This window comes from Camelus bactrianus, chromosome 16 (genome assembly GCF_048773025.1).
Source record: "Camelus bactrianus isolate YW-2024 breed Bactrian camel chromosome 16, ASM4877302v1, whole genome shotgun sequence".
In the NCBI taxonomy this organism is placed as follows: Eukaryota; Metazoa; Chordata; class Mammalia; order Artiodactyla; family Camelidae; genus Camelus; species Camelus bactrianus.
Window position 1 is genome coordinate 58774691 of NC_133554.1, and position 24346 is coordinate 58799036.

The window sequence follows — 24346 nt, forward strand, 5'->3', positions numbered from 1 at the left end:
TCCTCTGCAAAAGCGACTGTCACCCCCGCATCGCTGCTCGGAGTCTCTCAACAGCCGGGGACAGAGCCCACTCCCCATGTTCCTCTGCCGAAGTGCCCGGTGACCCCCAGGGCAGGAGCCCCGACCTCCTTACAGTCTGAGCCTCGCACACTCGGACGTCCTCCTTTGGCTTTCTTTGGGCACAAGATCTCGTCCTGTGTTTGGTGGTTCGCTGCGGATCACCCCCTGACTGTTTCGGGAGGAAGGCGTGGCCCTGGCGTCCATCGCCCGGCAGTGACAGCTGCAGGATGGGAGGGTCTGCGGTGGCCTCAGGTCCAAGTCTTGTCCTGTGCTGTCATCCCAGAGTTGACCCCGGCCCCCAGCCTGGGGCCAAGGCAGGCACCCTCCTTAGGGTAGCTCATGAGCCTGATCTTTGACAGAATGTTCCAGATGGTGGTGGGCACCCAAGGGGGCCTTGCCCTCTGTGTGGTGCTGAGGGTGGGAGTGTCCCACCCATGGGTCTATGGTGGCAGTTACTCCAGATCCTGGAGTATTCGCAGCCACCGCCTGCTTCCTCAGAGCCCAGTGTGGATGGCATGTGCTGCTTTGGTCACTGTTTTGGGGGAGGAGATAAGTGTGGATCAGAGGCCAGTCACTTCAGGAAGATCTGACCTCAAGTGACAACGTGGGTTTGCCCCCAGACCTTTCTGGTGAGAAAGAGGGCACGTCAGGACACTCGGCCACATTCTGCCCCCAGCTCCTGCTAACACAGGCACCGTCCTCCGTTCCCTGGGTCCCTTCCTCGGCTGGTTCCCAACTCTGGATGGACAAGCCTGCCCCATTTCTAGTCCCCCAAGGCCTCCTACCATGACCCTGCCTGGGGACAACCAAGGGCCTGGAGCCCTCCTCTGGAACCAGAGCCCAGTCAAGAGGGCAGCTGGGGCAGGGCTGCCCTCCATGCCGTCCTGGGCCAGACATCACTGGTCACAGTGGATCCTCGGCTTCAGAGCCTGCAGGCAGCTGTCCACGGTCAGTGGAGCCGAAGCACATCTGCACAGCCGGAGCCAGGCCCTGAGGGAGGGAGCCCCAGGCTGGAAGGGCCTGCACACCAGGATGGAGGGGCCCTGAGCCGGGGGCGGGAGCCGACGTGGTCCGTGCTGCTGGACCTTCAGGCATCGTCTTGGAGACACAGAAGCTGCATGCTGGGGTTAGTCTTCTCTCGCTAGTTTATCCTTTTAAAGACAGCCCCAAAGTGCCTCAGTTTTCCAGAAAACACTAAGTCCTCAGGCAAACTCGGGGTGCCCACTCCACGTGCTCTCTTCTGGGGCCCCTGGATGGAGCGCCCGCCCGCCCAGTTCCCTGGACGCCCGGCCACGCCAGAGGCTGCAGGTAATGGCTCCGGAGCCCACTGCTGCGCCGGGAACACGGCCCCGTCTGTGCCGAGCCTTCCGTGTCCCACGTGCCATCTGTGCTGTCATCTTGGGGCTGTCCGATGTCCCCTAGCCTGCTGTCCTGTGCAGTCCCCTTGGGCAGGTCCTCTGCGCCAACCAGGGAAGCCGAGAAGGGGCTTCCCTGAGCAGCAGGCCGGGTGCCGGCCCCACCCCGTGCTCATCCAGTCCATCTAAACCTCTTGTCTGGCACGTCCATCTGTCCGTCAGCTGCAGCCTTGGCACTGGGGCGGGTGTGGCTCCCCTCGAAGGAGGCAGTGGGCCCTCTGCAGGGACCTGCGGCAGCCGCCCTGCCAGCCCCGTCACTGCCCGTGTGCCTGTGTGTCATCTGTGTCGTGTGGGCGTGGGGCAGGCTGAGGCTCCCGCCACCTTCCAGGCCCGGGCTGCATGGGCTGGGCTGCTGTGGTCTGCTGCACTGTGTCCGTGTACCTGTGTGTCGACAGCCGCGTCCTTGCAGTCGGCTCAGCTGCTGTTCTCGGGCAAACGGTGGGGGGACGCTGGGCCTTGTGGGGCGGTGCACGCAGCTCGGGGGCTGCCCCAGTCTCGGGGGGAAGGCCCAGCCCCTGGGGCAGATGGGGAGGGTGCAGCGGGCTGCCCCCCACGCCCACCCACCCACCCTGCCCTGGGAGGGTGCGCAGTTCGAGGTGGGGTGCATGTAGAGGGAGTGGAGGGTGTGCACTGAGGGCTAGCTGGCCTTGCCGATGGCTCCCCTTCCTGGCTCTCTCGCAGCCTCCGCTGCCCACCGGCTCTTAGCTCAGAAGCTGGCCATTGGGTCCAGGTGGTGGTTGCCCACAGGGCGTAGGGCAGTACTCGCAGCATCCCTCTCTGACACGCTCTCCTCTTCTCTCCGCAGGAACCCCTTTGCCAGTGTCCAGCTGAAGCCGACGGTGACCAATGACAGGTCTGCTCCCCTCCTCAGCTGAAGGCCACCTCTGCACCCGCTGCCCATGGGGCCCCTCCTTCCCCGCCCTGACCTGGAAATCTGCAAGGCCCTCCTCCTCCCACCTCACCTCAGTCTGGCCTGGGCTGGGCCCCGGCTGTCCCTCCAGGGTCAGGAGGTGGCACCTGGCCATGGCAGAGGAGAGTGAGGAGGGCCAATCCCCAGAGCCAGCTCCCGGGGTGCAGGAAGGCCACCCTGTCAGCTCGTAGCCATGAGGGGCACCCCTGCCTGGTTAGCAAAGAGGCTGCCCACCTGTGTTAGCCTGCGGGCGGGATGGGGGCAGGAGAAGAGCCTGCCACCCTTTGGAAGATGGATTTACTATGAGCACTTAACTTTTCTGGCAGACCCTCGCTCTGGGCTCTGCTGGGCCTCCCTACGCCTGCTGGCAGTTTTAGGGGGCCTCCATCCAGCTTCTCCCTGCCCAGGCCTAACACCCATCCAGACCTGGCTGAGGGCCCCCAGTGCCCCTCCCTGGCCCCAGGGTGGGTGGGTGGTGCTATGGCCTTGTTTGTCCCCAAGCTGTGTACCATTGGGGGGGTTCTGCTCCAGGATTCCTGGGTGGGCCCCCCTCCCTGCCCTAGCTGCTTCTATATTTCAGTTGAAATACAAGATTTTGGAACTTCATTGGATCCGTGCTATTTAACATTTGTGGCTGTGATAACAGCCCTGCTGACCACGCTGGTGACGGCAGTCCTTACCTAGGGAGAAGGTCCAGGCAGCGTGTGCCTGCTTCTCCCAGGTCCTCCAGGGAGGGGCACTGGAGCCCTGAGCCACCTGCAGCCCACACCCCAGGACACGAAGCAGAGGGGGTGGGGGCCCAGGTGAGCAGAGGTCTCACTTTGCAGAAGATGGAGACAGGCCAGGTAGGGGTGCCTAGAAACCCCAACTCCTTAAAACTCTCCTTCCCGGCTCACCCTGCTGCGGGCTAGGGAAAGCCCTGGAAAGGTGGAGGCGAGAGCTCCCCAGAGAGGCCTGTGGGGTGGGCCCCCCTCCTTACTTAGGCAGGGCCACCTTCCAGACACGAAGAGAGGGCTGCAGGGGCCGGACCCCACCCTTGTTCTGGGAGGACCTCCAGCTCGGGTACATCTGGGGCCTAGGCCACCGCTTCCCTCCACCGGGGGGCTCCCTCCTGTACCCCGACCCCGGTTCGGCCCATGCCCCCTCCTGCCCAGGGCTGTAGCTGCAGACTCCCAAAAGAAAAACGCTTGGCATGAAGGCTTTTTTTTCCCTTAGCTTTGATTTCTCTTAAAAAACAAACAAAAAAGGAACAAGACAATCACACCAGCATCCTAAGCCTCAAACTAGTAAGACAGCACAGACCCCGGACATCCCCACCCACACGCCCCCGAGCAACAATAAACTTTGTCTCTTTGGCAACAATAACTTAAAAGCATCTCATTTCCATTCGCTCCACAGCGGTTACAAAAATAGTCCCTGGGCTGCCCTGCCCCACCCTCCCTCCCAGCACCCCTTCCCACAGGAACCCCCGACACTGACCATGGGGTGAACCACCCACTTTCCTTTGGCAGCTGGGCGAGGCTGGACACAGCTCTGCAGAGGGGAGCTGCGCACACTAGCCAGCCTCGGGCACCAATAGACCAGGGCCACGGCGGCAGGACTGGGGCCAGGAAGCCCCCCAGCTTGGCCCACTCACAGAGCCCAGGCAGGAGCGGCCCTGGACCCGGTGGGGAGGGAGCTTACGGGTCTAGCTGATTCAGTGGAGAGGAGAGAGCTGCAGGCTAGGAGCCGGGGCACCAGAGCCTGGGGTCCTTTTCTTGCACTGAGGAACCCTGAACCGGCAGATGGGGTGAGGACACAGTGGCCTGCAGTGCACTGCAGGACCCGGTGGGCAGGGCGTGCGAGGTCCCCTGACAGCGGGGGGGCAAGGGGGAGCGGCCTGGGGCTGCAGAGCATCCCAGGAACTAGCAGCAAACCGAGTGTCCAGGACAGATCCTGCCCGCAAAGAAGCGCGGGGCTGGCGGGCACAGCTGCTCCACCACCCAGGGCCAGGGTGGGGGCCTCTCCTGCGCCGCGCCTGCAGGGGCTGCGAGGACCAGCGAAGCCCTGGAAGCTGCTGCTGACTGCTGCCAGAATCGAGGTCCCCCCACTCGTGGGCACCATCCTCGCTGCTGCCGGGAGGACCAACAGGGGCTCCAACGGGGGACCACGCGGGCCTCAAGCCTCTTGACAGCTGCCCCCAGCCCCTGCTGCATGGCCTGGCAAACAGAAGGTGCCCCATGAGCATGTGGGGAGATGCGGGATAGCCGGCGTCCCCTCCCCCCAGGACCCCCTCCCCCAACCTCAGTCCCCGCCTGGGGCTGCAGCAGGCCTGCCTGCCTGCCTGTCGAAGGACTGTTACTCTGCCCACCAGGGCCCAGGCCCGGCAAAGCTCAGCACCCGCCCTGAGTCCTTACAGGTGGGGAAACAGACCCACACAGGGCTGGGCTGGCCAGGGTCACACACCCACCTTCGGATGCCGTTTCTCTGTTCAGACATCTATTAAGGGCACACAGTGTGACAGGGACAAGCCTTCACTGGAGGCTGCAGTCACAGGCCAAGGGCAGCAGGGGAGGGGAGGGGAGGGGCTGGGTCTGCCTGGGGAAAAGATGGCCAGGAGCATCTCAGGAAAACCTAGTAGAATGAGGGAGAGGGGCAACTGGGTAGGAAAGAGCCCACCTGGTCTGAGGCTAACAGGAGTGGAGCTTGGAGGGAGAGTAAGCTAAGGCCTCTGAGTAGGGCCCCACTTGAGCACCTGAGCCACTACCACCACCAGCTCTTGTGGGCAAGGGCCATCAGGTCTGAGATGTGCTGGGGAGGGCGGAGTGGATGCGGCAGACCCGTGGGCACTGGGAAAGTTCTTGTGGGAGAGGCTGCCACAGGTTTGGGGGCTATCAGAGAGCAGGGCACTCAGTGGACTGGGGCCTTTGGAGGAGGTAGAGGAGAGCCAGGCAGCATTCAGCCTAGGTCCCGGCGTGCTGGGCCAGCTGTGCGCAGGGCACTGCATCTCCCCAGGAAGGCGAGGCCATGCACCAAGGTGGCCAGAGCAAGCAGGCCTGGTGGGGGGCCAAGCGCTCCTGTTTCCCCATCTGAAACCTGAGTTTGTCCAGAAGGCCGGAAATAAGCGCAGGGCCTCACGACCTGCAGGTGCCCCTCTAGGCCACCCTCGCCACTGTCCCAACGCAGTACCCCCTGCCAGCCCCGCTGCAGCCTCACCTCCCAAGGAGTCGGCATCCGAGTCGGAAACGTGCGTGATGGAGAAGCGAGAGGCAGGCGCGGGCGAGACGGCGAAGCGTGAGAAAGGGCCCGGCGTGGCCGGCTTGGGGGACGCGGCAGGCGGGGCGGACTCCATGGCCAGCGACGGCGGGAGGCCGGAGTCCCACTCGAACCCTCTGCCTGTAAGGAGCCCACTGTCATTGGCAACCGCCGAGCTCGTGGGGGAGGCCGCGCCCGGCGCATGACACCACAGCACGGCCCCGCCCCCTCGCCCCGCCTCCAGCACAATCGGACACACCCCCACCCGTGTTGCCCCGCCCCCTGCCACATCGTCCCGCCCCCAGCTCACCCTCTTCCGCCACGGACCCGTCTGGGGAGCGGTCAACCAGGCGCGGTCGGCCGGGGGCGCTCGGGGATCCCGGGCTGCCAGCCAGGAACGCGGGGGGCGACTCCTTGGCCCCGGGGAAGGGGTCCCCGAGCTCCCGGGTGGGGCTTTCCTGGAGGAACAGAGCAGCACGTGTCTCCCACCGCTTCCGTCCTGCCAAGGACCCTCACCCCCGCGCAGAGCCCGCGGCGGCCGCCCACCTGGTCGAAGAGGTAGACCGTGACGTCGTCGAAAAAGGACACGGCTTTCTTCTTGCGCTCCAGGTCCTCGCAGAAGGCCTCGGACAGCAGGCTGGGCATCTTGAGCAGGCTGCGCAGGTTGCGAGCGCTCTGGCTCTCCGCCACCACCACGGGGACCGGCGGTGCCTCCTCCTCGCTCTCCTCACTTGGCTCCTGGATGCTGTAGCAGCGAAGCTCCTCGTCCGACTCGTCGCTGTCCTCGCTGTCCTCCTCCTCCTCCCGCCGGCCCCCCGGAGCTGCGGGGAATCCCGGCAGGGCCAAGCAGAGTGGGGTTCGGGGGACACCTGGGCCCCCTGTCCTTTCCTGCAGGCCCGACCCGGACAGCAGTCCCGGGGCTTCCTGGAGCTCAGGGCAGTGGCCTTCTGAGTTTGCTGGGACTGGGGTCAGCAGGAAAATCTTAGACTGCCCAGGGCTGGGCACAGGCAGCACCTGGGCTGGGTCTTGGGGCCAGGGAGGCTCTAGCCCGGGGCCTGCAGGGCAGGCGCTTGGCTCCAGAGAAGAGGCCTTGGGCAATGGCAGTGGCGGCACCTCCTCGGGGCCCGCGCCCTGCGCCTCCCCGGACACCTCAGTCTCAGGGGAGGGCTGTGCAGACTGCGGCCTGGGGCCCTGCGGGCTCTCCAGGCGGGGCTCTGGCCCTGGGGCTGGGACACCCCCTCGCTTCTCCGCGGGGCCCAAGGGGGGCTCTGGCTCCGCGTCCAGGTCTGAGAAGTAGGCAGAGTCGCGGTAGGGAGTCTTCTCGCTGAGGCCACCCAAAGAGGCGGGGAGCTGAGTCTCGGGCCCGGGGCTCTCGCCTTCTGAGGCCAGCTCCCCAAAGGCCTCAGGCTCACAGGGCTCATGCGCCTCCTTGAGTACAAACTCCGGGGACTCGTAGTTCTCCGTGTCGTAGCCGCTGTCTGGGGCTCGGGGCTGACCTCCAGGGGTGCCCACAACTGATGGGCTGAAGACCTCACCGCCACCATTGCTGGCTGAGGATGGGATGTCCGGGGAGTCCAGGGAGTCGGGGGTCCCCACCTGCTTCTGCAGGGAGCAGAAGGCTGGTGTCACGTCCGGCTTCCCAGCCCGTGGGCCGTCGCTGGACAAGTCGGTGAAGACACCGGAAGTGGCCTGAGCCGTGTCCTCCTCTTCACTGCCTGGCGCCTCCAGCTCAGGGGAGCTGCTGTCACTGTCTAGGGTCCGGGCTGGCTCAGTGGCAGGCGCCTGGCTGCTGGTGGTGGTGGGCGAGGCAGGCAGGGTGGGCGGGGCACCGGCCTCCTCGGCGGGAAGTGGGGCTCCCTCTTGAGATGGGGACGGGATGGAGGGAAGGGGCAGCTGGAGTCCAGCAGAGCCTTCAGCCTCCTCTGCAAGCCTGGGCTCTGCCTGGGGGCTGTCACCCCTACTTACGGCTGCCTCTGTCCAGGGGCAGGTGATGAGGCAGGGAGCAGGTGCCAGGCCCTCACCAGGATATAGAGGGGGCAGGCCAAGGCAGCGGCCCAGCTCCTGAGCAGAGGAGGCCCCCTTTGGCCCAAGGAGAGGCTCCCTGAGGTCGTCTGGGGCCATGGGACGGCCCAGCTCGGGGACAGCCCACAGTATCTGCCTCACACCGGAGCGGCAGTCCAGGTAGCTGCCTGCACGGCCCGGGCCCCAGAGCTCTGGCGCTCGGCAGCCGCTGTTGTTGTTGGCCGACACGTTGGAGCTCCAGTGTCTGTGCTGGGCAGCCCTGGGTGCCTCGGCCTCCCCCGGTTGCTCCCCACCTGGGGACAGCCGGCCCCCGGAGCTCCCTGAGGGGGATGTGCCCAGGGGGTCCTCAAAGAAGGGCGGGCAGAAGGCCCCCACGCCCCAGTCGGTATCCTCCACTCGGGGCTCTGCCAGCATCAAGGTCCCCGGAGAGGGTGAGCGCGAGGCGCAGGGCAGGTCACGGGCATGGCTCCTGCACGGGTAGTAGTCGCAGTGGCCCCAAGGGCCGCCAACAGGGGGCGCATGGCCCAGCAGCGGCTCCATGGCCAGCGAGGCGGCGGCACTGCCGTCAGAGTCACCTTCGTGGTCGCTGCCGTCGGGGCGCAGGGCCGCAGCGTGGGTGCTGGGGGCACAGCCGGCGCAGTCAGGGTCATGGCCCGTGGCAGGCGTCGGGTCCTCCAGGCGGATGAAGTACTCACTGCCCACCGACGGGCTGTGCGCGCTGAGCACGGGCACCACGCCAGGGGGTGCGCCGTCGGGGGCGCAGAGCTCCTGCAAGCGCGCAGCGCCGCCCGGACTCAGTGCGCCCCCGGGCGGCGGGAAGGCCTCGGTGCCGCGGCCTGCCTCCCACTTGTACTCAAAGTTGAGGCCGCGGCTCGTCTCTGTCACGGTCAGCACGTCGTCGCCGTCCCCGTGGAAGCCGTCGCCGGCAAACTGCTCTAGCAGCGGGAAGGATGAGGTGGCGGCCAGCTCGCCGGCGCCCCCCAGTGTCAGGCCCGCCGCCCCGGGCCCCGCACCGCCCCCACCGGGCCGTAGTGAGCGCCAGCGCCGCTCGAACTCCTCCTCTGCCTCCGTGGCGCCCTTGGCGCACAAGTAGGACAGCAGCAGGTGCACCTCCTCGGCTGTGGGCCGCTGCTCCGGCTGCAGCCAGCAGAACTGCATCACCTCGTACCTGCGGGAAGGGATGCCCAGGCTCAGGCCCCGCCCCACGGGGGTCCCGCCCAGCCGGGACCCCGCCCCCCAGAGTGAGCCAGTCTGCCCTCAGCGTGGGGTCAGGGTTCCCCTCCTCACACCCCAAAGCCCCTGAGGACAGTGAAGGGAATCTCCCGAGGTGGGCCCGGTGGTTTGGGAACCTCAGTGTTCAGGACACTTTTCCTTAGATTCTCCCCGCCCGGCCTGCAGGCGAGCTCGTGTTGTGGGTTAAGAAGGTATTTCCATTGTGGGTACAGGGTGGGGCCCAGAGGTCACCCCTGACCCAGGGGTAGCCAGGGTGAGCTAGAAACTGAGACCCAGGTGGTCAGGAGGAGCCACCTGTGCCCTGGGGACTGGGAGCACCCCCCTTTTGTCTCGGCCTTCCAGGTGGGGACCCCCACTCGGCCCAGCACCGCGGGGCCTCACCAGCGGTCGGCGAGGCTCAGCTGCAGCTGGGGCTTGGGCAGCCTGAGCTGCTGCTCCCGGACGGCGTAGGCCAGCACCTGCCGGTCGGAGTGGTGGGGGTAGGGCTGTGCCCCCAGCTCAAAGAGCTCCCAGATGGTCACGCCCAGGGACCTGTGGGGTGACAGCCATCAGAGGGCTGCCTGGCCAGCATGCCACTGCTGCACAGGGTCTCAGCCTTAGGTGCCCAGAAGCAGCTCCCATCATGACATCAGCGTCTGGGGACGCCCCTCCCAAAAGATGGCCCCCTCCTTCAGTCAGCGGGCAGCTGCGCCACACGGCCAGCCCGAGCCCGTGCCCAGGGTGCCTGGACAAATAAAAGCCCAGCTGGCCGCCCACAAGCCAAGCCCACCTGTCTGTTCATTTGCTCGTCCATTCCCCTGCTGTGAAGCCGACACTGCCAGGTGCAGAGGCTGCCCTGGAGAAGCCCCCATTCCTGCCAGGCACCCCCGGGGGGGGGAGTCTAGGGACACCCCAGCCAGTTTGAGTGGGCAGGGGGAAGGCAACTGGAACCCTTCCAGTGGGTGGTGGCTTCAGCCAACTCCCAGGGAACCCAGGCTGTCCCAGGAGACGAGGCACGAGGGAGGGACAGATTTGGCAAGAGAAGTCATGGTGGCCTTAGTCACAGCCATCTGCCCCTGACCACCCACACTACACAGCCCTATGCCCTCACCAGTAGGGACAGTCAGTGAATGGGGAGGCGGGGACCAGGGGATGGAGTGTCTGTGATGGGGGCACAGGTAGAGACTAAGGGAGGCCACAGAAGGCTCAGGGAGCAGGGCTGGGCCATGGATCCAGCCCTGAGGGGTCCGTCAGGAGCAGAGGGAGGCCTGGAGCGCTCGGAGGAAGCAGGAGGGGGAAGCAGAGGCACGTCAAGGCCAGGCACGGGACCACCATGGCCCAGCCTCTAGAGGCCACAGTACTGGGCCTGAATGTCTGCTCTGTGCCCAGCCTGGTGGCCCCAGGCTGCAGTCACAGGAGACCCCCAGCCCCCACAGGCCCCTCTCATGGGAACAGGTGCCACCGCGAGGCCCCATGTCTCACCATACAGCCTGTCACTCCCGGCAGGCTTTCCAGCCTGACCACACCTGACCCTGACGTCTCCAGGCGTCAGCCCAGCAGGTCCTGGGAGGAGTGGGACTTCCTCCACGGGCCCCCAGGCCCCGCCACCCCACCAACCCAGCTGCCATGGGCCACTGGCACTGGGCAAGGACAGGTGGCACAAGAGCCCCACGATCCCTCCCAGGGCCGAGTTTGGCCACCTCCTACAGAGCGACAGGGTTGGACAGACCCCACGTCATCACGCACACGGCCTGGCTTTGAGTGGCTAGCCTGGATGCCCTCTGATGGGAGGAAGCCAGCTGGCAGGTGGGACCCAGCCCCCGGCACCCCCAGCACCCCTCGAGCCTGCAGATCCTGCGTCCTCACTGGACACTGTCTCAGGCACCAGGCAGGGCCACCGTGAGGTCTGATGGTCGTGAGTGAGAATAAAGTCATTGGGTTTTGATGGGCCACGTGCTCGAGGGCGCCGCCGGGACCTCGCTCACCACACATTGCTGGCCTTGGTCTGGTCCACCACCAGCAGGTTGCAGTGCACCTCGTCCACCAGCTCGGGCGCGATCCAGCGCAGCGGCACCCACAGCTGGTCAGCGGTCACGAAGTAGTCCTCCTGCGGGCACGCGGGACCCCGTCACCCTGTGGCCCGGCACCTGCCCTGCGCCCTCAACCCGGCCCAGCCCAGCCCACTCACCCTGTATTTGCCGTGAGACAGGCCGTAGTCGCCGATCTTCACCGTCAGGTCGGCCGTGAGCAGGCAGTTCCTCAGGGCCAGGTCACTGGGGGTGGGAGGGCGGGGTCAGCCACAGGGCCGGGCTGGGGCATCCAGGGCCCCCAGGGGGCTGGGCCACTTGTCGCCAGTGGCATCCTGGGCTCGGCTCGGTAGGTGGGTGGAAAGGGGCGTCTGAGAGGCTGTCCCCCCCACCCCCTGCATGGAGTCCCGGCCCCTCACCCAACACTGGGCATCTCAGAGGGTCCACGTGGACGGAGCCTCAAATGTTACAATACAGACAAGGAAAATGAGGCGCAGAGACGGCTAGCACACGCCTGGGGCCCTCCGTGGACGTGATCTGCCTCACTGGTACCCCTGCCCCTGACCTCAGCCCACCCCCCTTTTCCTTGGACACCAGTCTGCTTGCGTTGGGGGGTGGTGCAAGCAAGCCAGCCTGAGGGCACTGCAGCCTCCTCCCGCCCACCACACTATGGGCCTCTGCTCCGGGGAGACAGGCATCAGTGGGGACACTGAGGTCCCGAGGGCCCCGGGGCTCCTGCCCCACACAGGGCCCAGGCAGGGCGTGTGGAGGGCTGAGCTGCAGCCGTGTGATCACCCCGCCACTGTCTCCCACCCACTGCTGGCCCCGGCTGCCAGCCTCTCTGCCTTCCTGGTGGCCCTGTGGTGTCGGGGTCCGGGGGCCGGGACAAACGTGGGGGCAGCACACACTGGCCAAGTGCTGCCGTGCTGGGGGCACAGACGGTGCCAGGGGCCGGGAGGGCTCGGCGGGCGGGCGGGCAAGCCAGGCGCTGGCAGCTGCCCTCTTCAACAAAATCACTGATGCTGGAGTCACATGTGTCATCACTCAGCACCAGGATATTGTTGGGGAGGACGGCCGTGTGGGGTCCGGGGCTGGTGGGGCCACGTCCATCGCCACTCCTTCTGGCACGCCCCCCTACGCTGGGCACCCCGGCCCGACTCTCCAACTTCAGGGGCCGGGGAGGGAAGCAGGACAGTCAGTCCCCCCCGCGGGCGGGCCTGAGGCAGACAGAGAGCAGGGGCTGGTGTAGGGCCACCAGGTGGCACTGACCACCTTGGGGACAGAGGATGGCTGGGCCTCAGACCAACAGTGTGGGTCGCTAAGCTTAACCGTCCATCCGCCTGGTGTTCTTAGTAAGGTCCCTTGCGTGGTGGTCCCAGAGGCTGAACAAGGGCTCACCCAGGTAACAGAATTCGCCTCCCGCAACCCCAGAGCAGGGGTGGGGGCCAAGCAGCGAGCCCGGGGCCGCCCGTGCCCTCACCTGTGCACGTAGTTGTTGCGATGCAGGTGCAGGACGCCGCAGGCCACCTCGCAGGCCATGCGCTGCAGGGTCAGGGGGTCGGGCGCCATGGACTCTGCCACCCGGCAGCTCCGCAGGTAGCCCTTGAGGTCTCCCTGCCGAGAAGGGCAGCGCCATCACCGCCGGCAAGGAGCGGATGCCCGCCCAAGGCCCCCACCAGCCCCCCGCACAGGGCCCAAAGCTGCCCAGAGGAGCCCCTGCGTCCGCCCCAGAGGCCAGCTCGCAGCAGAATGACCCTGCAGGTTGGGGGGACCTTCCTCAAACAAGTCAGTGGGGCCACATTCCTCATACGGACCATGGGGGCCCAGGTGTCACTACCTAACAGCTGTGGGCGGCAGGCAGACCACACCAGCAGTGACGCCCAGCCAGGACGGAGCCCAGGACCGGTGACCAGGGGGTCTGCTGGCAACCCCTGACCTGCTGACACCACCAAGGAGGGCCCAGACACCCCAGGAAGCCCCAGGAGGGCACAGCCAGGGCCAGGGGCTCAGAAACCAGACGGTGGGGGGCCCATGTCTGTGGAGGGCACCTCCCTGTTGGGGCTGGAGCTACAGGTGTGGGAGGGGGCCCCAGGGGCCGGCTGCAAGCACAGGGCAGCCCCGTGACTAAAGCGTGGTGAACGAGGGAGGGGAGCGGGCCTCCCCTGCTGACCGGGCTGCAGAGGCGGGGGGGGGGGCAGCAGGGCCCTCCCCAGGGTGCGGTGGACCCCCAGCCCCAACAGCCACCCTCCCTAGCGAGGTGGGGTCCCCTCCCGAGGGGGAGTGTGAGGACCCCCGGGAGAGGCCCAGCAAAGGGCCCTCTGCAAGGAGGCGGGGGAGACTCACCATGGGGCAGAACTCCAGCACCAGCAGGTAGGGCGTCACCTCGGCGCACTGGGCCAGGCATTGGAGCAGGTTGCTGTGCTGCAGGGCCCTGCGGGAGCCAACAGGCTGCCCCCCTGACTCGCACGCGGGGCAGGAGGGGGCGGGCGGGCGGGGAGGGGGGCTGGCTCTGCAGGGGAGGGGAGGAGCCAGACGGCACAGAGCTTGCCTTTGTTTGCGGGCCGCGCCCCCACCTCCCGGCCAGGCGCCCGCCCCCTCCCGCGGCACCCGCCTACCTGTAGGGCTGTGCCTCCTCCAGGAACTGCACCTGCTCCTGCACGCTGGCGCTGGCCTTCAGCTCCTTCACTACCACCTGCGTGCTGCTGATGCCCGAGTTCACCTCCCCCAGGAACACCTGCGGGCAGGCGTCACCAGGGGGCAGCCTCCACCCTCCCCAGGCTCCGCCCCCGGCCCCTGCCGGTCCTCCTGCTCTGTGCCTCAGTTTATTCGTCTGCAAAATGGGTCCTGGGACCCACCTGGGTGGGCCCTCCTGGCTGTGCCACTGTCTCTCAGCGCCTGTCTCCTTAAGGTCCCCAGGTGTACTCGGCACTGCGGGGTCCGCAGTGAGGAAGGCCCCGCCGTCCCACCCCAGCTGGTGGCCAGGGAGGAGCCGGCACCAAGGTGCTGCTCCCTGCCCCCACCCCCCAGCCCACTCAGAGGCACATCCTAGTGTGATCCTAGGATCCGCTAAGGGGCTGAAGGACCTTGACGTCCCCAGGGAGGGGCCCAGCAGGGTGGAGCCTTGAGAGGGAATCCCAAGGCTGGGGAGCCTCCTAGGAGAAGCAGGTCTCCACCTGCCAGGCAGGACCACGGTGCCAGTCCCTCCCCCACAACCCCAGGATCAGCAGCTCACCTTCCCGAACCAGCCGTGGCCAATCTCCTCCAGGTACAGGAGGCTGTGCCGGCCCAGGTCTGCAGACTTGAGCAGCTGAACTGTAACAGGGCAGGGGGCTCAGGACGCCAGCTTAGCCTCCGTCATCACCCCGTCTCTCACCTTCACTGGGCCCTCGCAGGGCTGCCTGTGTGGCCCATACTGGGAAGCCGCCCTGAGCCTGCCGCTCCCACCATCAGGAGCAGGTCTGCCGCCCAGGGGAACTGGGCGCCTGCAAGCCGCATCCAGGCATCTTTCTCAGGGGGTCTGGAAAGGCTGTGCCCCAAGCTACAGGGACAAGCCCGGCAGGAGACAGCGGGGCCTGCAGTCAGGACCAGTGCACGGGCAACGCTGAGCAGGCAGTGTGGCCGAGGCGGAGGCCATCAGGAGGACGGCAGTGGAGTGGCCTGTACCCCCACCCCTGCCTCGGGCTGGCATTCCAGCGCCAGGCACGCCAAAGGCTCCTTTGTTGGGGGCTGCTTGGCACAGCCCCGTACGGAACACACTGAGCCATTCTCCTGCAGGCTGGGCTGGTGAGGTCAGCGGGGAGGAAGGGTCAGTGAGGCCCTGGAGGAAGGGCCAGAGCTGCTGAGCCCACTCATACCCTGCCTGCGCCCCCAAGGGATTCCCCGAATTCTGCTCCCACGCCAACTTCCTGGAGGGCCCAGGGGCTGGGCCAAGCCTGGCAGCCAGGGGCCCCAAAGGGTGAGGGGTTGCCCCCAGGGACTGGAGACCCCAGGGAATGCTGCCTGGGGCAACGCCGACCTTGGTGCTGAACAGAATTCAGGGTAAGGGGTCCCGATGGGCCCTAAGTCCTGAGGCTCTTCCCCCTGGGCCCCAGCCTGCTGCTCCCCCTCTGGCCTGGGGTCTCCCCAGGCAGGCTCAGCAGTCCTGACAGTGGACACCGGGGCAGTGATGGAGGTGGAGCGTGCCGACTGCCAGCCAACGGCAAAGTGCTCCTCGCAGCTGCAGGAGGCATGGCGGGCCAGGGGTCCTGAGTCCACACCCAAGGGGCAGTGCCCACAGAGCCAGGCTGCGGGCCGGGAGACTGTGCCTGGCTGGGCCGACCTCCCCTACAGTTTCAAGGGGTGACACCTGCTGCCCAGGTGGGCCGCCCTCCTCCTAGCATCACCCACAATCTCTCCTCTGCCCAGAAGCAGCGTACACTACAAAAAACAGACCAGAGCTGAAAAATGGAAGAAAACAGGCCATCACTGCCTTCTTCTGGGTCCCTGTGTCCCTAATCTCCAGAGACAGCCCCCTAAGGAGCGAGAGAGGCTGAGTCTCCAGGATTCTTTCGCACATACACTGCCGGGGTGGGTGACAGGCCCAGGCCGCGGTGTCCCCTGGGGTGCCCCATCTCCACACCAGCTCCTAGTGTCCATCAGAGTAAGCACAGGCTGAGTCGCCCACTGGAAGGTTGGGGGCCTCCTACAGAGGAGCCCCCACTTCCAGAGTTCCATGGGTATTCCTTTGAGCCACTTAATAGGAGGAGCCCTGGGCCCTGAAATTCCTGCGTCGTTAATTGGTGGGGTCGGGGGGATGGTGGGAAGCAACGCTCACTGGAGCCCTGGGCCCGGCAGCTGGTGGTCCCCTAGGTCTGCTCTGGGGGCTCAGACCACTGCCTTGGGGTCCCCCAGCCCATGATGAAGGCTGGACTCCCCACTGGGCAGCATCACGCTCAGGGCCCGGTGAGGCCCAGATTAGAAGCAGGCGGGGAGCAGACCTGCTCATCCCCATGGTAACAGGCCCTGGTGCCGACAGAGCCCCAGCAGGGCCTGACACCCCTCTCAGTGCTCCCGGAGGAGCCTTGCCTAGGAGCTGCCAGGGAGGGGGCCGGGGGCCTGAGGCCTGGTGAACCGCCCCCACCAGGCTCCAGACACAACCAGGGGTTCCTGCAGTGCAGGCATCAGGCAGGTGTGGGTTCAAAGCCCAACTGGACGACTGATCTGTCCAGCCTCCGGGGCACTGGCCCCGTGTCTGCCACGTGGGGAGCCAGCCTGGTGGGGGGCCCTGGGATGGGGCTAACGGGAGACATGGCAAGGAAGACATGAAAAGAGGCCCCGCCTGCACCTGCAACCTGCAGGCACGGGGGACCAGGGCCCCTCCTGCCCCGACCCCAGGGTCCTGAGTGAAAGGCCCATTCACAGCCCTGCCCACAGAGGTGGCCCCTCCCCGCAGTGGGTGGGCCTTGGGCACAATGGAGCCCACGTCCACGTCCAGGGTCAAGCATCCCAGGGACCATGGAGAAGCCCCTCCTCCCAGCACACGGGTGCCTGTACCAGGACCGGGGGGAGCAACGCCCACCCCCTTTGCATGCAGCCCCAGGCGGGGGGGGGGGGCTGTCCCCAAGCTTGCTCACCGCGCCCCACGTCCCAGCAGAAGGGGGCCCAGACCAGCCCCCTGGCTGCCCTCCCCAGGAGCACGGGCCCCCGAGCGGCACCCCACCCACCCCCGGGGCCCCCTGGGGGCCACTCACCTGACCGCCCTGGCTGCTTGGCCATGGGCAGGGAGACCTCGGTGAGGGGCAGGACATACACGTCAGGTCCGCTCGGAGCTGCCGGCGCCGGGGAGCCCTGTGCCGAGAAGCCGGCCGGGTACCCTTCCCCCTCGGCATTCTCAAACTCCTGGGCCAAACGGGCGACACACGGGGTGAGCTCCAGGCTCCCGAGATGGGGAGGGTCGGGGTGCAGGCTAGGCTCTGAAAGGCCCCTTTCTTCCCAGGGCCCAGCTCCCACCGGCACCCCTGCCAGCTGCCCCCGCCACCCACCTCCTCGCTCCTCAGGGTGGAGAACAGAACCTACCCCTAGCCACCCCCTCCAGGGACACCAGCTGCCCCCAGGAGGGTGGGGTTTGGTTTGTGCTGGGGGGGGGGTGCCCAGAGCCATGAGTCCCCGGGCAGCAGTGCCTCCCCAGCCTCAGCCCATCCACGCCCATCCCTGCGGGGGGAAGGGCCGGTGCTGGTGCCACATTGGCAGGGGGTGGTGCAGGGCTGGAGGCAAGAGACCAGGAGGCTGAGGCCAGCTGACCCTGCCCGTCCAGAGTCAGGCCCCAACTCCTCTCAGCACCCCTAACTCCCAGCAGCCTTCACCCAGCGGGGCGTGCCCATGGCCCCCTGCTGGGGGGGCACTCACCTCCAAGTCACAGCTGGGGATTGAGAACAGGGGCTCCACCACGCCACCACCCCTGCCCCAGCGGTCAAGTGATCAGGTGCCCCCGCCCCTCCTGGACAAGGAGCATTCCTGGGGGCACCTCCCCATCTTTACCCCCGGCCGGCACTGCCACCTACCACAGCGCCCCTGACCTTGATCCAGGCCGGCAGGCGGTCATCCACCCCCTGGGCTCCTTGAGGGCCTGGCCCTGGGCACCGGGGCTGGCCCCACCTGGCCGGGCTGCTGTTTTGAAATGCAGCTGCCACACCTGTCTGTCTGAGGAAGCCCCCTCCTGAGCTGAGGACCAAGTCAACCCAAGAAACCCTGGGTCGGAAGCGGAGCCATAGTAACAAGGCCGTGGGCCCATCTGGCCCCACAGCCCACTGCCAGGTGGGAAGAAGACCGAGCGCTCCAGGGACTTCCGGGAGCTGCAGCGGGCCAGCCCTGTGGACACTCGGCCCGGGGACCCTCCTTCCCCAGGCCTCAGTCTTCTCAGCTGCAAAAGAGGCTGGGAGCCCTCTGGGGTGTCCCTGCAGGCCGGTTCCAGTCTGTACCCAGAAAGGACAGAGCCACTGGGGACAGGGCCTGAGTGCCTCCCGTCCCCAAGGCCCGGCAGGCCACACTGCTGCCCTGTAAGCCCAGCTGCAGAGGACACACGCCCGCCCACCCCGACCAGGGTCCGGCCCTGGCCCCAGCCCCGTTACCTGACAGTGCTCCCTGGAGGCCCGCGGGATTGAGCCAGCACAGCGGGCGATCAGGTAAGACAGGGTGAGCATCGCCGCCCAGCCCCTCCCCCAGCACAGTTCTGGCCCCCAGGGCCTAGGCAGGAGCCCGCCAGGCAGGCCCTCCCACCAAGGCGCACTGGTGCTGGAATGTTCCAGCACCATGTCCCCCAGGAGGTGAGGAGGGCGCTGGTAGGAGGGGTTGGCACTGGCCCCTGTTTGGGGCCTTGTTCTCGCAGGGCCCTGAGGAGGGGCTGACTTATACAATGGCCACAAGCCCCATCCTGAGCCCCCGCCCCACCGCAGCCCCCCCACAACCTCGCCACTCTGGCCCCGGGATCCTGCCAGCCTTGCCTGGCCCAGTGCACTGCGGGCCCGCAGGCCAGGGAGGCCGGCTCGCCACGGCTGTGCGCGAGGACACCTGAGGCCACAGCCCTGCTGCCCAAGCTCTCAGCTTCCCTGGCCGACCCCTCAGAGGCCTCTGGGAGCACGGCCCTGCCGTGAAATGCGCCAAAGCCACCTTCTTAAAAGGCAAGTCCCAGGCAGCTGCCAGCTCCCCCGGCCCCTCTGTGATGAGGTGCACCAGCGGGCGAGGAAAAGCGCTGTTTCACTAAAACGGGGGTGACGCCACTATGTGGGTCACGGAGTGTGGACACGAAAGGGGCGCTGTGCTGGGCCCAGGGCAGCCCCCTGCCAAGCTTGCCAGGCCCAGGAATCTGACCTCCAGCCCAGGGCCGGGCTGCTGAGTGGGCGGGAGAATGACCAAGGCCGGCTGCTATGTGCTACATCGGCAGAACGCGGCCCACGGGGCTGGGGGCGGGGGCTCCGGTTGGGGTCCTCAGATCCCAGCTTTCTCTCCTGGTCCTCCCCACTCAAAGTTGCAGCTGGATGTGGGGGACAGCCACGGGTGCTTGCAGAATTGGCGAACAGCGCCCCAGTGGGTGCCCCTCGGCCATCCTCAGGAGGGGCACCTCAGCCCTGGAACCAGCCCAGGACGACCCCGGGAGCTTAGCCATGGGAGGGCAGCCTAAGAGAAGGCAGATCCCGCGTTTAGCAGTGTGAAAAAGAGGGCAATGACCGCTCCTGCTGCCCCGTCCCCCCATTCCTATGCGGCACACGGTCCCTTCCTCGAGGGGCAGGAAATGTCCAAAGACTCCAGCCGGCCAGGTGTTTTTGGTGCCAGAAAGTCTAAGCAACTTTGGCTTCCCTTGTGAATCTGAAGAGCAGGGACTTGAGGAACCCCCGGGCATAGAGCCCCGCCCACACTGGCCCAGGGGCTCCGGCAGCCCCTCAAGGCCCATCCTCGCTGTCCTGGGGAGCTTGACCCATGCACTGAACACAGAAGTCTGACCCAAAGCTGGCACAGGAGGCCATGCCACCCTAGGGGGACCCAGCATGGGGGAGGCAGTGGGCAGGGCTCCTGAGAGCCCCCGACTGCAGAGGCGGGGCTGTGGGAACCCCAGTTGGGTCCCTACGGTCCCCAGGAGGGAGGGGAGCCCAGTGCTGAGTGGACAGCAGAGGGCCGGCCCTCGGTGCCCCGTCCACAGCCCCCTCAGTCCCTAGCCCTCACCTTGAACCCGATGCCGCCCTTCTTACAGCACAGGCAGGCCAGCATGAAGGCGATGACCGTGAAGAGCCCAGAGAAGGACACCGCCACCACGGACAGAGAGGACGACCAGGAGAGCTCGCTGAGTGGGGCGCCGTCTGCCGAAGGAGAGAGTGGTTACGGGGCGGCTCTGCGGCCCAGCCACCAGGCTGCACCCGGCCTCCTAGTGGCACCCAAGGGGCCAGCAAGACCCGCCCCCACCCCCACAGCCCCCTGACTCACTGCGGTCTGAGCCTTTGCACCCTGACTATTGCTCCAGGACTCCACACTCGGAGGCACAGCCACCAGGCCCGGAGCAGGTGGACACACGGGGCGGGCGGCCATGGCAGCCCAAGCCTGGGTGCTGCACTGGCCTCTCCAGGGGACACGGGGCTGGCAGAGCTGCCAAGGCCAGCTTGACTCCCACTTCTGGGGGCTCCTGGACACCCCTCCATGAGGTCAGGGTCTCAGGGCTACGGGGACCTCCTCCCACATATCTCAGACTGACCACCTCACCCCTCCAGAGCATGCCCTAGGGGCTGTCATCATTGCCAAAGCTATGGGACAGCGCTGGGAGGGGCTGGGAGACACCGGGGTTGGGTCGGGAGGGGGACTCAGGCCCCACAAAGTGGGATTGCGGACTCGCCTGCTGGCCACGTGCCAGGCTCCGGGCAGCTAGGGGTCGGGGCCAGGAGATACAAGACCTGTCTACCTCCAAGGCCTGGGGACCCCGCTGTCCCCAAGGTCAGGCAGCAGAGTCTGTCCACACAGCCCGGCATTTCCGAGTCACCCTCTTGCTGAGCGCCCACCGAAGACCCCCTGCTGCTGTTTCCATCCTGAGGACAATGGGAACCCCCCTCTTCAGCACCTGGTCCATGGGAGCCCCCACCTCACGGCTGCCCCGCACCAGATGGGGAAGCTGGTGCCCAGGCAGCACATGCCCCCAAACACAAACTAGGGCTCCGAGCTGCCCCCGTCCCCTGGAGAGCGAGGGCTTTGGGGACGCTCGGCCCATCTGACGCCCACAGGACGGCATGGTGGGTCCCAACCGGACAGCACGCTGGGCTGGCAGCTCCACCCCATTCTGCCCTCCTGTCGCACGAGCCTGGCTCCAGTGCACACCCCTTCCCTGAGGACTTTGCCTTCCATTCAGCCCCTGGAGGTTTCCCACCTGCGCCCAGCCCCTCTGCCCACTTAGCACCCCAACCCCTCAGCTCCCAGTGGCTGAATGCCTCAGGACCCAGTCACGCCCCGCCCCAGCACACCTGTCATCACAGGTCCCTCAGGGCAGAGCAGGTCTCAGCAGCACCTCACTGGGTCCTAACTGGCCACCGAGGTGCTGCCACACCTGTCTCCCCTGGACAGGAGGAAACAGAGGCTCAGCAATGGGGAGGCACCTGCCCCGGGGGGCACAGCTGACCTCTGACTAATGTGCTTGTGCTCCGGAGTCTTCTGCGCCCCCACGGGAAGCCAGGGCTGCCAGCTAATGGGGTATCTGAGAGGGCTTCCTGGAGGCAGTGTGAGCCCAACAGCCTGGTCTCTGAGCCTGTTCCTGACACCCACACGTGGAGAAGAGAGGCCTGCTATTGGGGGGGCCAGCAGGGGCCGAGGGCCAGGAGAGCAGGGGAAACCCGCTCAGCCTGCCCCTGGAGACCCTGGAACCCTGCTGCGTCCCCCACTCTCATGGGACTGGGAGATATACCTTCCCTGGGGTCAGGCAAGGCTTCAGGGGTGCCTGCGTGTGAGTGTGTGTGTGTGCCACCACTCCACCCCCGGGGTAGGCCCCCACCAGGCTCTCCCACCCAGAGCACACAGCACTCCCTAACTCGGCCCTGACGGCAGCTGCACCCTCAGGAAGCCGCAGAAGCCCCCAAGGATGCGCGGTTGCCATGGCAACCCACTGCGCTCAGCAGGCTCCCCTCCTGCCTCCGCCTGCACACGTGCGCGCCCCAGCGTCTCCCGCTGCTGCTAGCTGGGTCCAGGGCCTGGAAGGCCACAGGCCCCAGGCCCATGGCCCACCTGCCCCTCCGGGCCGCACAGGCCGCGGGTGGGCAGGACAACCAGCCTTCAGCCTCCCCAAGGGTGCCAGTCCCGGGGGTGGCCCTCCTGCAGGTCACCCCCCACCTTTGGCCACAGAGCTAGCTCCCGGGGGGCCACCTGGCACGATGTACTCGACTTAGCAGCAGAGGAGGGGGCAGGTGGGGCCCTGGGTGGGCCTCTCCCACTGCCTAGTGCCCTCATCCCTGACGGCGGGTCTGTGTGGCTGGAGAGGACCAGACAGACCGGCAGGGCTAGAAAGGGTCTTGGACTTGAATTTCCAAATCTACAAAAGCTGTCAGTTACTGGAGTCAAAACCACAGTAGCCCCCCACCCCTAGGAGACAGTAGCAGGTGTCGGGAGTGTCACCGAAGGAACCATTCTGCACACGAGGACACTGAGCCCCGTGGCAGCTCGGAGACTGCTCTCCGTCACCAGTGCGCCCGGGCCCTTCCCTCGCAGTCAGGGGACCTGGGGCAAGGAGGACCTGCCCCCTCCAGCATCACCCGCAGATCCCTGAGGCCTCCCTCTGGGCCACCAGTGCTCGGGGAGGCAGTTCCAGATCCCTGAGGCTGCATTTGGGCTTCACCCATTTAAGTCCTGCACCCGGGCCGCCGCCCTCTGCAGCTCCAGCTCTGGCTTCCGGAGCCCTTCTCCGTGCCCTGCCTGCAGCCTGAGGACAGACCAGGGGCTGGCCGAGAACCCAGCTGTACCCACACAGCATGGACATGCACACGCACCCCTCCCAAGGCCCTCTGACCAGCCTGCTCAGGGTACCATCGTGCCCACTTCAGAGAGGAGAAAACTGAGGCTCCGGGAAGTTACAGTCGCACCCAAACACTGACAGCGCTAGCGCGTGGAAACCTAGGCTGGGCCCACGCCTGACTCCCAGCTCCTGGCCTGAGTCCCCTCCACCACCCCTAGGAAACGCCCACCGGCCAGGGAGGCCTGTGTGGGTCCGCTCCGAGCCCACACTCACGGCCTACCTCTTCCCGGAGCTCGAGAGGTCGGCACCGCATTTCGTTCCTTCGACAACCTTGGCGAGAGGTGTGACTGCCCCCTCCCTCTCGCTCTCTGGTGTAAGGGCCAGGGGGACACCCGGGGCCTGGAAACAACCATGGCCCGCGCTGACCAGCGGAGGGAGCCAGGACCCTCTGGCCTGACGTGGGGCCAGAGGGCCATGAGGAAGGGCAGAGCGGCCACAGGCGGGGATTTAATTCCATGGAGCAAACAAGCCACACACTGGAGCCAGCACGTGGGCAGGGGCGGGCAGGGCAGGGAGAGCCTGGCCGGGGGTTCCTGCTGTGGGTGAGGTGCCGGCTTGATTCCAGCTACAGAACACTGCGGTGGACAGGCAGGTATGCACACGCCAGCCCCCTTCTGTGACCATGAGGGGCTCCAGGATGGGGCCAGGATCTGGGGGCTGCAGGGCAGGGCACCAGGCACCAGGCTTTCTCTGGGCGGCCAAGGTCGGCCTCTGGTTGTGGGGGTGGAGGAGCAGCGACTGGGGGTGGTGGCTGGTTCAGAGGGGTGCATGCAGCGCCAGGGTCCAGGCTTGGGGCTGCTGTGCTTGGGACCCACCCCCACCCTGCCCCGTGGCCTCCACTAACACCTTAGTGACAGGAGGATACCCCCTGAGGTGCCGCCCCGCTGGCTGGTGATGCCTGGCCTGGGCCCCATTCGGGGGACCCCAGGCCTCCACAGGCATTTCTGTCCACTCAGTGCCTCCAGGACCTATTCCAGCAGAACTGTCCCCAGAGGTCCCATCCCTACCCCCAAAGCAGGAGGGAAAGCCAGACCGCCATGAGCACCCACAGCTGCTACCTGTTCTGCAGAGCAACATGGCCACAGGCGGACAGGCACCGCCTCGGAGGGCCCTGGGGAGGGGCAGCGGCTCCTGGGGCAGCTCCTAGTCAGGGGCCACAGTCCAGGCTGCCCAGGGCCCAGCCCACCTCCGCCATGTGCAGCTCCGGGAGAAGGGGTGGAAGGGTCAGAGGTGGGGGGAGCCCAACCCCCTATAGAGAAGCCTCCTTTGCTCTCTGGGGCCCTCAGCTACTGTGGGACCAACTGGCCCTGCGGTCCTGCCCTCTCTGCCACTTCCGGGGTCCTTCCCACTGGAGATGGATGCCTGGGATGTCTGTTTACCCTCAGCAAGCAGGTGCTGGCACCAGTCTCTGTGACCTTGTGCCAGTACTGGGGGCTGCTGGTGGAAAGAAGCCACCTGCCCACCCTCCCCTGGCGAGGCAGACAGTGGTCGGAGCATCAGGGCCTCCCTGGGCTGGAAGCCCACCCACCCGCCAGCTGTGGGCCCCTGTGCCTCAGCTCCCCCATCTGGAAGTGGGGACATCCCACGCTGAGCATGCCATAGAGGAACACCACCCCGAAATGTCAGCCAGGCCTGGCACACACCACAGAGGCCCCCCACCCTAAGACCCTCCCCCTGCCCTCCCCCACTTCACCCAGCCCCGGGTAGGGGGCGAAGGGTGACCCCATTCAGTGAGCCCCCGGCTCCTGCAAACTGCCTGCGCTCCTGCAGGCCCCACTCCCCCAGTCTGGTGCCAGAGGACTTCAAGCAGATCACCTGACCTGGTCCAGCTGGCGTGGAGGAGGGCTCGCCACCCACAGGGCAGAGCCCGCAGGACTGCTGAGCCCTGGGCGGTTCTCTCTGAGGGTCCGTTTCACCGTCCAGGTCTGCCCTGGGGCTATGCAGACCACCCCAA

General features: G+C 66.7%; 2 protein-coding genes across 22 annotated transcripts in view; one reads left to right on the top strand and one right to left on the bottom strand.

The window, feature by feature from the left end:
• The window catches only part of BAIAP2 (BAR/IMD domain containing adaptor protein 2), a 60581-nt gene extending 56824 nt beyond the window's left edge, over positions 1–3757 (top strand). For 9 of the 14 annotated variants that reach the window (XR_012499684.1, XM_074343930.1, XM_074343928.1 and 6 more), the window contains one exon: positions 2281–2959. Coding sequence is in view for 6 of the 14 variants with exons in the window: in XM_074343930.1 (XP_074200031.1) it covers positions 2281–2350 (70 nt within the window). In the remaining 8 variants the exon portion in view is untranslated. The other 5 variants (XR_012499682.1, XR_012499683.1, XR_012499685.1 and 2 more) reach the window with 1 other exon arrangement.
• A 96-nt stretch (positions 3758–3853) lies between these two features.
• AATK (apoptosis associated tyrosine kinase) overlaps positions 3854–24346 on the bottom strand; it is a 32601-nt gene continuing 12108 nt past the window's right edge. For 3 of the 8 annotated variants that reach the window (XM_074343918.1, XM_074343924.1, XM_074343923.1), the window contains 13 exons: positions 19575–19708; positions 16610–16757; positions 14113–14192; positions 13496–13614; positions 13224–13389; positions 12361–12494; positions 11042–11126; positions 10839–10960; positions 9256–9405; positions 6166–8809; positions 5930–6077; positions 5581–5760; positions 5008–5460 (listed from right to left, as the gene is read on the bottom strand). In XM_074343918.1, coding sequence (XP_074200019.1) covers positions 5087–5460; positions 5581–5760; positions 5930–6077; positions 6166–8809; positions 9256–9405; positions 10839–10960; positions 11042–11126; positions 12361–12494; positions 13224–13389; positions 13496–13614; positions 14113–14192; positions 16610–16757; positions 19575–19708 — 4484 coding nt within the window. In that variant the 3' untranslated portion in view covers positions 5008–5086. The other 5 variants (XM_074343921.1, XM_074343920.1, XM_074343925.1 and 2 more) reach the window with 5 other exon arrangements.